Source organism: Numida meleagris, chromosome 4 (genome assembly GCF_002078875.1).
Source record: "Numida meleagris isolate 19003 breed g44 Domestic line chromosome 4, NumMel1.0, whole genome shotgun sequence".
Lineage (NCBI taxonomy): Eukaryota > Metazoa > Chordata > Aves > Galliformes > Numididae > Numida > Numida meleagris.
The window spans coordinates 23530230-23542912 of NC_034412.1; the positions used below are offsets into that span (position 1 = coordinate 23530230).

The window sequence follows — 12683 nt, forward strand, 5'->3', positions numbered from 1 at the left end:
TATAAACTCACTTTAAATATTTGAAGGCCACAGTGAGGTCTCCCCACAGTCTTCTCTTTCCCAGGCTGAGCAGACCCAGCTCCCTCAGCCTCCTGTCTTCATAGGAGAGGTGCTCCAGCTGTTGGATCATTGTGGCCCTCCTCTGGACCCTCTCCTCTGAACATGCTCCAGATAGGGTATGGACTGCTTAAAATTAATGAAGACTGCTAGTTTTATTAATATTAGGCTTATAGATTATTGGAAAATATGAGTATGCAGGAATGTGTGTTTCTCTTCTAAGCCACTTGCTTCTCAGACCAACTGTATTACAGAGGGCTTTGCTGGAGAAGCTTCCTTGCCTGCAACCTCTGCCTGCTTTAACAGATACATGGCAATGCTCTATTAAATACCACTCTGTTCATGACTATTTCATTGACTGCTCCTTTTAATCTGAATGGTATGAAATAATGATTACAGTAAAGCTCATGCTGCTTTACTGTTAGGGCTGTGATAGATGTTTTTGTGTCAGTGTGTGACCGTGTCTCAGCTTCCCCCTGCAGCAGAGCCCAAATCTGTGTGCCTGGGTCAGCTCAGAGCACACCCAGATGCAGAATGCCCAGAATTTTAAGTTATCTGTAATTTATTTACATCCCTGCTGTTATTGTCACTTACAGCAATACTTACCATAAAGTGCTGAGAACTATACACATGGTGCTCTGCTAAGCCCTGCTCACTTTCACAAAAATCTGTCGGCACATGCTTGTTGCTGGATATACATTTAATTGTCAGGGAACCTCCACCCTTTCTGCTCTTTGACTGAAAGCCTGTACAGCATGAGGTGACCCACACATGAATCCTTAAGACGGAAAAGGAATGAAACTGTGCTGCCCAAAGATGAATTAATGCAGGAAGCAAGGGGGAGCAGAGAGGCAGCACTGAGCTCTGCTCTCTAGTGAGGGCAACAGGACCCAAGGGAACAGCATGGGGTTGTGACAGGGGAGAGCCAGAGGGGGGTTAGGGAAAGGCCCTGCCCCAGAAGGCAGTGGGCACAGAACAGCTCCAGGGCAGGAGGCACAGCCCCAGTGCCAGAGCTCAAGGAGCACTGGGACATAACTCTCAGACACAGGGTCTGACTTTTGGGTGGTGCTGTGGGGAGCCAGCAGTTGGACTTGATGATCCTTGTGGGTATCTTCTGACTCAGGACACTCTGCGGTTCTAAGGTTGAAAACCATCACTGTAATGCAATGGAAAGTACAGCAATCATACCAGGCAAAGTCTTTAGCCACAGCAAATGAGTACAAGCCCAAATACAGCAGCCATGGATTCAGAAACAAAAGAAAAATATCTGCTTACCCTTTAAAGGCCTAAGGTGGACAGGGATCTCCAGCAAGATATGCTTTCCTCCACTGCCAACCCTTAAATGAGGTCTGGGAAGGGGTGGATCCTGGCTCCACCCTTCTGGTCACTCAGATGCATTGCATGCACCTGAGCTCCCCTGGCTTGGCCCTGCCTTCCTACCAGGTGCTCGGTCCCTGCTTCAACCCATGACTTGGCATTTCTGTTACACTCACCAAACAGAACAGGGCCATTCTGGGTTTGAGCCTAAGGAAACTGAGCAATCATTGCTGCGACCAAGACAGCAAAAGAAAACAAACAAACAAAAAAAGAACAAACAGTGAAACAACCCACCAAAAAACCCCCAAACATCTTGGTGGTTCCTCCTTAGTAACCAATTTCCCCTCTTCCTTTCACCCTCTCTCAGTGCCTTTTTGCCGTCTTCCCCTTCTTGCACAGCGAGGTGCCCTCCATTGCTCGGCCTGCCGCCTCCCTTCTGGTGCTCCCAGGAGGAAGAGACATCGTAAAGATGATGTAGAAAGACTGTGTGTGAATGAGAGTGCCCTCCCCTCAGCTCTGCTCCATGCCCCCGCCAAAGGGACAAGACAGGCAGTGCTGCACAGGCGATGAGGCTGTGGTGCCACCGCCACCATTTTGGGTCTCAGGGGGCAGCAGGTGGCACATGGGGTTCTCTGGAAAGTGTTGCGCCCAAGCCAGGCGGCAGCCAGCCCTCACTGGGCTCTGAGCTGGTACAGGGCTGTGGGAAGAGCAGCCTGGCTCAGCTGTCCCTCCCTGCTGGTGGGAAAAGAAATGGGTGTGACCCAACCATCGCTGCAGCAGCACAACAACTCCCCGCTGCGGCCCACAGCACCACGCCCTGACGGAGGCCAGCAAGGATGACACGCACATGGAGGTTCAGTTTTAGGGTTTATTTCGTCTGCTAACATTCATTCTTCATCTAGACAAAAAACAATCAGATGACTATTTTTTTTTAAAATCCAATCTTTTTTTTTTTTCCTTGTGGAAGGGGAAAAAACAAAAAAAATTTTAACACTTTTTTTTTTTTTTTTGTAAGATGCCTTAAATAAATATATAAAGCTTTAGGTGTTATGTGGCTCAAGTAGAACTGTTGTCTTTTATTTTTTTAAGTTCCCAACTGAGGATAAAAAAACACCAAAACAAAGAGCAAACCATACACATTCAGCACGATGGGATGGCTCCAGCACAAGCACTGCAGAGAAGCTGAATACGTCCGATGGAGGAGGGAGGTGGGAGGGGGCATATTTCACATGTTTTTTATCCTCAGTCACACAATTCCCATAAGATAAAAACTGAGTTCCTTGGTAGATAATGCACACAAGACAGAGGAAAAGGGGGAAAATAAAGAGTGCCCGCATTGCCCTTCCCTTCCCTGTGCAGATCACAAAGCACAGAGGAAAGAAGAGATGATGCACAGAAAGCCTCTGACAAAACCACAAGTATGAAAAATCAGACACCAGAAGGGACTAGTGGAAAGTCTGATGGCTGTTGCAGGTTTGCCTGGTGGACTACGTGCAAATGCAGAGGGGCTTCATACTGAGAGAGTGTGGGGGTTTCTGTCTTTTCCTTAAGAAAAAAAGATGGAAAGGGGCAGTAAGTTAAATCATATTTTAGTATGTACAAAACAAATCATGCTCACTAAACCGTGTGAGTATAAAATTATTCATTATTGTACAACTCTCTCAATCCAGTCTGCAGAACAGATGAAGGGGGGAAAATGGGGAGGAGGAGCTGTGGGGCTTGGAGGGATGACACAGACTCATTTGCAAATCGTGCTTGTTTTTCAGCTTACGTGCCTCAAAACTAGAGAAAACCATTACCTGCAGCTGGGACAACACAGGCCTTATACCCATGTGCTTATTGGGACTGCGTTCATCTTGGCAGAACAGTGGACAGAGAACACAAGCAGCTGCAGGCAGCTTGGCCCATGCAGACACAAACCCCGCTGCTGCACGCTGCGCTGCCGCTCACCACCTGCTGCTGGGATGGCCTGGTCCACGTGACACCAAATCCTGTGCTCACTTCTGCCACTGGAACGTGATCTGCTACTGTCAGCAGAGACAAGAGGGTGGTAATGCACCAACCAGCCCTGAGATTTGAGTCCTGCAGATATTGTGTTGCATTCCAAGCTACGGCTTTCCAAATACAATGTTTCACATAGTCTGCCTTGCAAATTAGCGTAGCACTATTTTTGTGATATTCAAAAATTCCATGGGCTAGGAGGAGGTCTGAGTAGCTCAAAATATGAATAAGAAGCTAGGGAAGCTTGTAGCCCTGGGATATAAATGTTAGTCAGGTCCTGCTCTGCTCTGCCCTCTGCTGTCACTGCCTGCAGTGGGCTCTGCGCAGCGGTTCCATGAGCTTGGTGGCACATCCACTCCCCAGCCTAGTGTCCATGCTGCCACCACGGTGGTCCCTTTGCCTCGCTCCTGCCTCAGCCCTGCACTGACCTTCTGCTCCTACAGGGCAGCCCTGGAGAGGGGGACAATGCAGCTGGGGCCTTCCTTCTGCTGCTTCCATTGCCTTCCCCATTTTGTAGGCATGGAAGGGACTGCGGGGTGCAGAACCACCCACCTAGAGTGCTCTCCATTTACTCAAAGATGCTGGAGATGAAGGGAGAAACTCAAGCAAGGCAGAAGTTTGCACAGATCCTGCGCCAAGAAGTTTTCACCTCAGTGACTCTGAGCCCCATGTCGGCCTGGGTCTCCAGCCTGTGCAACCTGCGTCAGTCCTGCATGTGTGACTTGGGGCGGTGCAGGGAGGCATCTAGCTGGGAAACATGGGTAGGAGGCCAGCTCCTTCAGTACAACTAGCTGGGCTGTGACAAATGAGCAACACAAGGTTTCCTCTGCAACAATGCCCAGCAAGCAGTGAAGCTTGCATCGTTCAGGTGTCTAAAAGCAAAAAAGACTTTTTCCTTCTTAGTGCTGCAGCACGTGTTGCGCTTTCCACTTTCCCAAAGCAGGAATGGAGTCTGCTTGCAAACCCCTGCATCCTCACTCTTGACTGCAGACATGCAAGGCAGCGTAAGGCAGCAGACCCGAGACCCACCATCTCTGTCTGGAACCAGGCACCAGGAACCTGGAACTGTATAAAATGCTCACTCATACAAACACTGCTGGCTGTACAAGCCCTCAGAGAGCCCTCGTGCAGCCCCAGCTCCTGTAAATGCTTTGCGTGGGGTGTTCCTGGAACATGTGCCATGGGGACGGACGTGTATCCAAGTGTCTCAGGACCAGGAGAAATCTGAACTCGAGGGGAACCAACCTGCCGACTCCTGCAGGAGGCAGGTCACAGGGCACGGACTGGCCCAAGAGGGAAACACTTTGCGTAGTGCAGAAGGTGTCATTGTGTCTGGGTCACAGGAAAAACATTTTGGGAGGAAGGGGCACACACTGAATGAGGACATACTACCTGGCCACTACTTCTGTCAGGGTGACTTAAAGCCATTGTTCTCCAATCACTTTAAAACTACACACACTGTTTTCATGTTATTGTAGCATCAAATCATCAGCCCTAAAAATAAAAGAAATTGTACCACTTCGAACTGTAGTACATAAAAATCACAAAAAACCTACATTCACATCATGTTAAAAGAATTCCCTTAAACCCATAGAAGGAAGAAAATAGTGCCAGGTGCACCCTGAAGCCTATGCTCTGGCACACAACACTTAAATAAATCCAAGTGTGGCAGACAGCCTTGAACAGACTGGCATGGCAGCTGGGGCGGGGGGTGGCTTTCGTGTCATTCTCTCCATTTCTGATACTCAGACTCAAGAACTGTTTTGCAGCATCCTATACGTCTGCTACTTTGGTATGCCTCTTTGCAAAGGGGAAATGAGCTAATCCCAATGTACAGGTGGAGAAGTGGAGGAATTGCCAGGCACAGGATTGGAACCAGCAACTCCTGCCTCAGTGCTGAGGTCAGCCCTCCTTTTGTGGGTTGAAGTGAAACTGTTAATGAGACTCTGTAGTTTCATTCCTTTTGCTTGTTACTGTAATATATTACAAAGCAAACACTGGAACAAGCTTTACCAACATGCTCCCGGGGTCAGAGGCTGCCTCTGATTTACAAAACACTGCAGACAGACCCATTAAAATCCAGCTGGTTACTCAGAGCCCATAACACAGGAACAACTCAGGCAAAACGAGCCCAGTTATGGTACCAGTCCTGATCATCAGGGGTCCTGTTGACCATCACCCTTGGCAGATGGGAGCAGAATTTGGCTGTCAGTGCAGAACGATCGGAGTGCTCCCTGTGCTGGGGCTATGTGGCTTTGCTGCAGTACTCATTTGTGCATGATGGAGCCCTAACACAGGGCAGATCAGAGCGAAATGCCTCTGGGCAGAGCTGCAAACTGTGCATATGAAATGGTTGCTTTTTATATCTACCATATTGGTTTTGTGGGTAAACAGCCTGTAAAATGGCATTTTTTAAATAGAAATGTTTTCTTTAGTTACAGCAACACATAAAAGTGCCGGGAACTAACAAACATAGCTCCTCCCAGTCTTGGAAGTCAGAGATGAGCAAATGGATTTGTAATACCTTCTGCCCCCAAGCCAACAACAGAACACTGCTTTATTTTGCTTCTCACATTTCAGCTAGGAGCAGATGCTAATGACCAAGTATACACATCTCTGGAAAGAGGGATCATTTCGTGAAAAAACCTTAAAGATGGTGATACCACCAGCAAGCAGGGTACCAGCCAAGTGCATGGTAACAGCGCGTTAAGATGAGCATGTGAGCACTCCGCAGCACCAGGATACAGACCTGACCAGCATCCATCTGAAATCGACAGGCAAGACATCCTTTGATGTCAGCAGACTTTGGACTAGGTCTGTAACAGGGCTATCCGACCCCAACGTGCTGCTTGTAGGTTCTCTTCCCAAGTTGTTAGTCATCCTCCCTCTTCTGGAGAAGAACATCTCCACCAGCAAGGTGTACACCTCCTTTGCAAAACTGAGAGTGAAATTGAAATAGCTGGAAACAGGGCACTCTGTGTGCAGGGCAGAGAGAGAACTGAAGTACAAAACGAGCAGCAGTTCTGTGGATTTGTGTGATGGGAGAGATGCTGCAAAAATGACATACTGGATGTATCAGGCCTCTGCCTCTCCTTCTGTGATTTTAATGCCATAATTGATCTGCAGTTACCACAGCCTTTGAAAATCAAATCATATTCCATCTGATTCATATTTTACCCCAGACAGTAGCTGGTTCAGGTCTTACCAGCTGAGTAGTAACGGGATGAGACATGAAGAGGGCAGAAATGGCATCATCTCCATGCTTCCAGCCACATAAAGAAGTGCCTGCAACAGCAAGAAAATAAGCCATACTTCAATTTGTCGAGTGGGAAGAGGAATTAGGGAGGCCATTGTTGTTCTCTGACTGAAAACTCAGTAAGCTGAACCTGGCTGGACTGTCACCACATTGGAGGATTAAACTTACATGAGTCCCTAAAAACCAGCATTAAAAGAGAGAGGAGTTCTGCTTTGAAAGTGGTCTGAGACTAAAAAAACATTATCCATGATTCCCCTTTCCAGTTTTTTGAACACAGCTTGTTCATTTAAAGTGAGAGCTGCAGAGCAGGCACTCTGCCAAAAGACAATGTGCACCATCTCATCATTAATTCAGACCCACAGTCAGAAATTTTTACAGCTCTGGAAGAGAGCCCCATCCTGTTCCCACTTAAATCAGTTCTAGCAACTTTGCTGGAAGCAGGATGATGCCCATTATCTCTTGACAAAAGCAAGTAAAAATAACTTTAAAAATACAGATACGGGTACATCTGTACGCTTGTTGTGGTTAAGTATTTCACATAGCAATGAACAAAACAAAATCATCCCCTCGTCCTATTGCCATAACTGATTATTTGTGGGATCTTACAGGAACTCGTCCTGCAGATTTACGAGGGAGTATTACTATTCCACTTGTTCTCCCTGTCTCAGTATGCAGGATGGGGTTTTCATGTGCTGTTAACACATTATACTGATGAAGGAATGAGTGGCAATTGTGTAGGGTGACACTATGACATGGGGCTGCATCTTTGAGCCTATGTAGAATTTGGTCAGCTTTTATATTGGCTTGGGACCTGCCTGTGAAACAGAACTGGGAGCTCTGAGCATGAGTTCCCTATGAAGTTGTGAAGTGTGATACAAGTGCAGTGTATCAAAACCACTGTGCTACGTACATATCTTAGGCCACAGTCAATTTGTTTTCATGTTTCTTATCCTCTGATGCTTTGCTTCTTCTTTTATACTCACGGTGCTCTACTTTCTAGCAGGGGCTGCCAGCTGAAACGAAGCAACTGCCCTTGTGCTCAGATCACAGCCTGACAGCACAGCGCATCTTCAGCTGAGTCACTGTTATCACTTACTTACAAGCAATGCAATTCTCATCCCGCCTCTGAAAACATCCACAAAAGAACACCTCTGTTTCCTTGTTTGTTTAATTATGTATTCTGATATCATTACGCTCAGGGAAAAACAGATTTAAAAAATCTTGCTTCTGCCATTTGTGTTTGAATTATGAGGATAAGAAACATTCTTTTGCATTTGGCCTTAAGAGGGGGTAACTGCATTTGTGCATTTTTTACCTCTGCATTATAATGTTGACCCTTTTTTTATTTTTATGTATTTATTTATTTTTTTTAAGAATCTCATCGGCCTTGTAAGAAACAGTAAAAAGACCCTATGCTTAAGGAAGCAATCTACCTTCTGTTTTACAGACTTGCTTTTAAATAAAATATTTTTCCGTTGTTTTTGCAGTTTTACTTCCATGATCTTTTAAATGGAAACCCTAGAATATCATTCATTCATATAAAAGTCTGCCTAGGCTACCACTTCTCTATAATATGGCTCATGTAGTCCTCAGTGGGCAAGCGTCCTTGCTCTTCCGTCTCTTCCTTGGGAAGTGCTTCATTGGACCGGTGAAGAAGCCTCTCTTCCCGATTCTTTATCCTCTGCTCCATCCTCTCTAGCTGCCTTTTGTACTGGTAGCGCTGCTGGAAGAGGTCCTTTGCATAGTCATAGAGCTGCATGTCCAGGTCATTGAGCTCCTCGATCCTGCGGATGGTGTCATTGTCTACCTCCACCCCTCCTGCCCTGGTGCTGTTGTACTGCATAAAGGGCCGGATGAATTTCAGGTTAAAAGTTCTCTCAAACAGGTACTGAGTCTTTCTCTGGAACTCCGTCAGGCCGAAGAAGGCCATGTCTTTGAGGTTCTTTTTTGCACTCTCCAGCAGGATCTGTGCTCGCTTGTTCTCTGGGATGAAAGACATGTTGTAGCAGCCCACCAGGCTCAAGTCAGCCAACATCCTCACCTGGCGGTTGTTGGCCAAGTTATAGGGGCAATCCATGAACTCCTGCAGCGTGCAGCCTGACCAGTCCGTGCCCTCATAGCACGATGGCAGCTCTTCGGGAGTTGGTGTCCTGCCATCACACATGTGCAAGGAGGTCTTCCAGGTGGCTCCTCGCTGGACGTGCCGCCATTCGCTGAGGTAACGAGATACGGGGTCTCTCAGCAGGGTGATGTAGTAGAATTTTCTACAAGAAGAAGAGAAAATAAAATAAATTCCCTGCTAGTAACAGGAAAGATGCTTGGAAATACGAGATGTAGAGTGGACATCAAAAAGACAAGAGGAAATCAACATCACGGCATCCATTCCAATGTACTCTTGGACTATTTTCTTCTTGCAGTCTCCCATGCTAAGTACTCCATGCAACATTAGACCCACGTTGCCCACCATTTTAGTCATGCCAAGTAGTAACTCGTTCACCGGTCCAATCCTTTCTAGAAACAGACTGCAATGTCAGAATAAGTCATCAGGATTCAACTCATACACCAACTTCAGAGTGCAGCTGTAACTTTAGAGACTGCCTGGCCTTTCCCACTAGAATGCAGCCTCAGAAGGAGCGAAGGCCTGCTCTGCAGGACATGCCCAGGAGCTGCTCTGTTTAAAAGCTGGGCTATCATTTTCACTTCATGCAGCTGCTGACCTTGCTGCCCAGCTGAAAGCTGGGAGTCTGCACTGCATAGCAGGATAACACCACAGGAACGTAAGTGAAAAATAAAGGGGAAACAGGAATCCAGTATGCTTTGTAGAAAAAGAAAGCACGAGTTGACAACCAGCGACAGTAGAAATAGTTTGCTCTCATTTCAGCTAAGCTGTCATCAATTTAAACTTAAGACAAACTTGGATACGTGAGACTACAAAGGGTGTAAAGGGAAGACTGCTAGGTGGAAACCTGCGCACTCTTGCAGTTCCATGTGTAATGAAGCCAGCCCTTTAGGCTGAAAGCATGGCAGCTACTGCCCACAGAGAGAGCCCCTGGCTCTGGCTCATGTCGAGCCTGGATAAAGTTAAGGAACTGCTAATGATGGCAGTTTGCAATGGTCCTCCCCAGACAGAAGGAAATGGGTTGGTTTTTTTCATTAAATGGCTTGGGGCCATCGTGTCCCAGAGTGTTTCTGTAACAGGGAAATTCCTTCTCTAGTTGTTGAAGTTGGCAGGGAATTAAATCCACACGTGCTCCTGGTGCACAGGGCTGTGTGACACGGCACACACAGGAGCAGCTGGCTTTGGCAGGTCAACGCACACACCCATGGGCTACTGGAAATGCTTTGCACTGGGGGTGGCAGCAGAGTCACTTCCCCATCAGGAATGCATCTTTGTAAAGCTGCTACAGCTCGCTGCTCTGCCAGGAAAGCTTGAGAGAGCTGAATGTGGTGGCCACTATGAGGGCACTGCACAGTCGGTTGAGAAAATCAAGAATTCTTTAAAAAATAGACTTTGGCTAATATTAATGCACCCATATCTTCCTAACACCATCAATATTATTCTTCCTAGAAGTAGCCCAAATTACTGCAATAAGAATAATTTAGTTTAAAGAAAATACATCAATGATGTTGCCTGAGAAGTCTGATTTTAAGGAATGTTTGCTTTCCCAAGTTACTATTAATTTGCTGAAGTGTTGCTCTAAAGCAGTGCATTTTGGTCTTTCCAACAATGGCCATGGGTGTCAGCTTGGGCTCCAGCTTCTCTTGTTTTCTGCTTTCATAACTAGGGCTGCTAAAAACACTTGCTATTTTTGGAACCTTTTCCATCTCTCTTCATAGCAGGGGTATCACACTGCCTAGCAATGCTGTGTAGCACATTCTCTGGGTACAGGGAGAGGGGAGAAAGACAGGGAGCAGACTGCATAAGAGAAACACTTCCCTTAACTTTACCTCATTTTCCTTCATTTACATTGCAGCCTGTAAGGATTCAACTATCCAGACAGTGATGCAGACATTTATACAGACACCGCTAAGAAACCTCAACAGATGGGGATAAAATATGACAGTGGAAGGAAAATGGAAGCAATGATGAATGCCAGATGTGCAAGTGACAGACACTGATGCTAAACACTACCAACATTTTTTAAATTAGGAACCATAGTGGGCTTTTTATTTACACCAATGTAATCCGAAGTGCATCTTTTCCTGAAGCAGGTTGAAGGCAATTATCATCATGTGGCTTACACAAGCAATTAAGAAGTTTCATCTAAGATCAGGGACCCATATGTGAGGCATCCAAAGGTGTGGGAGGAACTAACTCCTGCCCAAATCTGAAGCTTATACAAATAGAGAGAAAAAAAAGCATTAGTATCTGCATTTGGTAGACAAGGGAACCAGAAATATTAAATGATTTGCATATGGCCGAATGGGTGGCATTTGCAGAGCTGGCATTAAACTCAGTGCTGTAACTCTCACTCCAGTTTGCTGTCCCCTCCCCTTTAAGAGTCTGTAAGTACATCTGATTAACAGACATACAAAGCTTTCAGGATCCATTGAAACAGAGACAGCTTCAGCAGGACACGGAGTGTAAAAACATGAATGAGCAAGTACTTCTTTCTTCAGACCTGTACTATAAAAGCTATTATTTCAGTTGATGTGATGCACCAGTAGATGATTTACCACTGTGATCTCTCTCTAATATCCATCTTAGTGAATAGAAAATGCAGTAGAACAGCTTACATACTGAATTGGATGTGCCCCTTTGCAGACCTGCCACATAGCAAAGTGCTTGATGGAGGGGAACTGGCCTTCTAACACAGAAGTGAGACGCGCTTTGGACAGCTCGAGTATAGGCAGCAGAACCAGGCACCGTGAGGCTCTTCAGAAAGCTGTCCCAAAAGTGTATAACATAATTTTTACAAAGCTCCAAAAAAATGAAGACTACAATGCAAAAGAATAGTTTAAATTGCCTAAGTTGAGATGCGCTGCTGACATACTGAGAGTTGCGCTCCCAAACCTGCAGTCAGCTTTCCAGAAGGATACTGGTTTCAGAGGTGCAGGTTCATGCAGCTCTCAATGAAGCAAAGAGCACATCTGTCGGAAGACCAGCGCCTCAGGAACCACAGAGATAAGCTGCTTTGTTATTAGATGAACGACCAAGGAAGTATTCACCCAAGAAATTCCTTAAGATAATTTCTCAAACGTAAACTTGAGGATTGCGTTCAAGTTCAGAGGAAAGTTAGATCTCATGAATGAGCAGCACTGCCATTAACGCTGCGAGCCGGAAAGTCGGGAGAACTTTCTGCCAGCATGTTGGGGAACACAGGAAGTGCCACTTGACAGCACTGGTTTGAAACTTATGAGGAACTACATGACTAATAAGTTCTCTTTTGTCACGAGAGATAAAATAAGCCCATAAAATACATGGAGCTGGGGGTGCCCTTCCTTTCAGCATGGTGCCCCAGACAGCTATTTAACTCCAATGTTCCTAAAGACTCATTTCAGAAATGCAGTCTTCTAGTAGCCCAGATGGCTCCACTCAGTGGTGCCTCATAAAAAAACCCAAACAATCCTAGTTTGGTCGTGCCATGCCAAGTCTCACTGGCCTTCCTGGAGTTAAAACCTTGAGAAATAAAATGGGCCTTCTAGTTAGTAAGATATTTCATTCTTCTTCCCATGTGAAGCTGCGCATTAAAGTACCAGTACTCTTGCAGTCTCCCTTTCTATCCAGGAGGCTATGATCCCCACAAGGGCAAGGAAAAGCTCAAGTCACATCTCTGCTTTTCCTTGCATTACTCTTCTTGGTGCACCCAATGTGAAAATCCACCTGAAGCTTTTGCATTTGCAACTTCAGCATTGCAACTCTGCTGTGCATGCAAGCTGTGCAGCTTTGTCTGAAGAAAGAAGCACTAAAATATTTATTAAATTGAGCAAAATGTAATCGTGTTTTTGATAAACAAACCTGCTGTAGAACTGAAGTCTTGGAGAGGAAAAAAATCCATTATTAGAGAGCAGAAGCAGCCTTGCAGTTGTAGCACACAATTACATTCAGGAA

At 46.0% G+C, this 12683-nt stretch overlaps 1 protein-coding gene across 1 annotated transcript in view; it reads right to left on the minus strand.

Annotated features, from left to right (window-relative positions):
• Positions 2229–12683, minus strand: part of HS6ST1 (heparan sulfate 6-O-sulfotransferase 1) — a 170789-nt gene continuing 160334 nt past the window's right edge. The window contains exon 2 of the mRNA XM_021393830.1: positions 2229–8895. Coding sequence (XP_021249505.1) covers positions 8187–8895 — 709 coding nt within the window. The 3' untranslated portion in view covers positions 2229–8186. The remainder of the gene's footprint in view (positions 8896–12683) is intronic.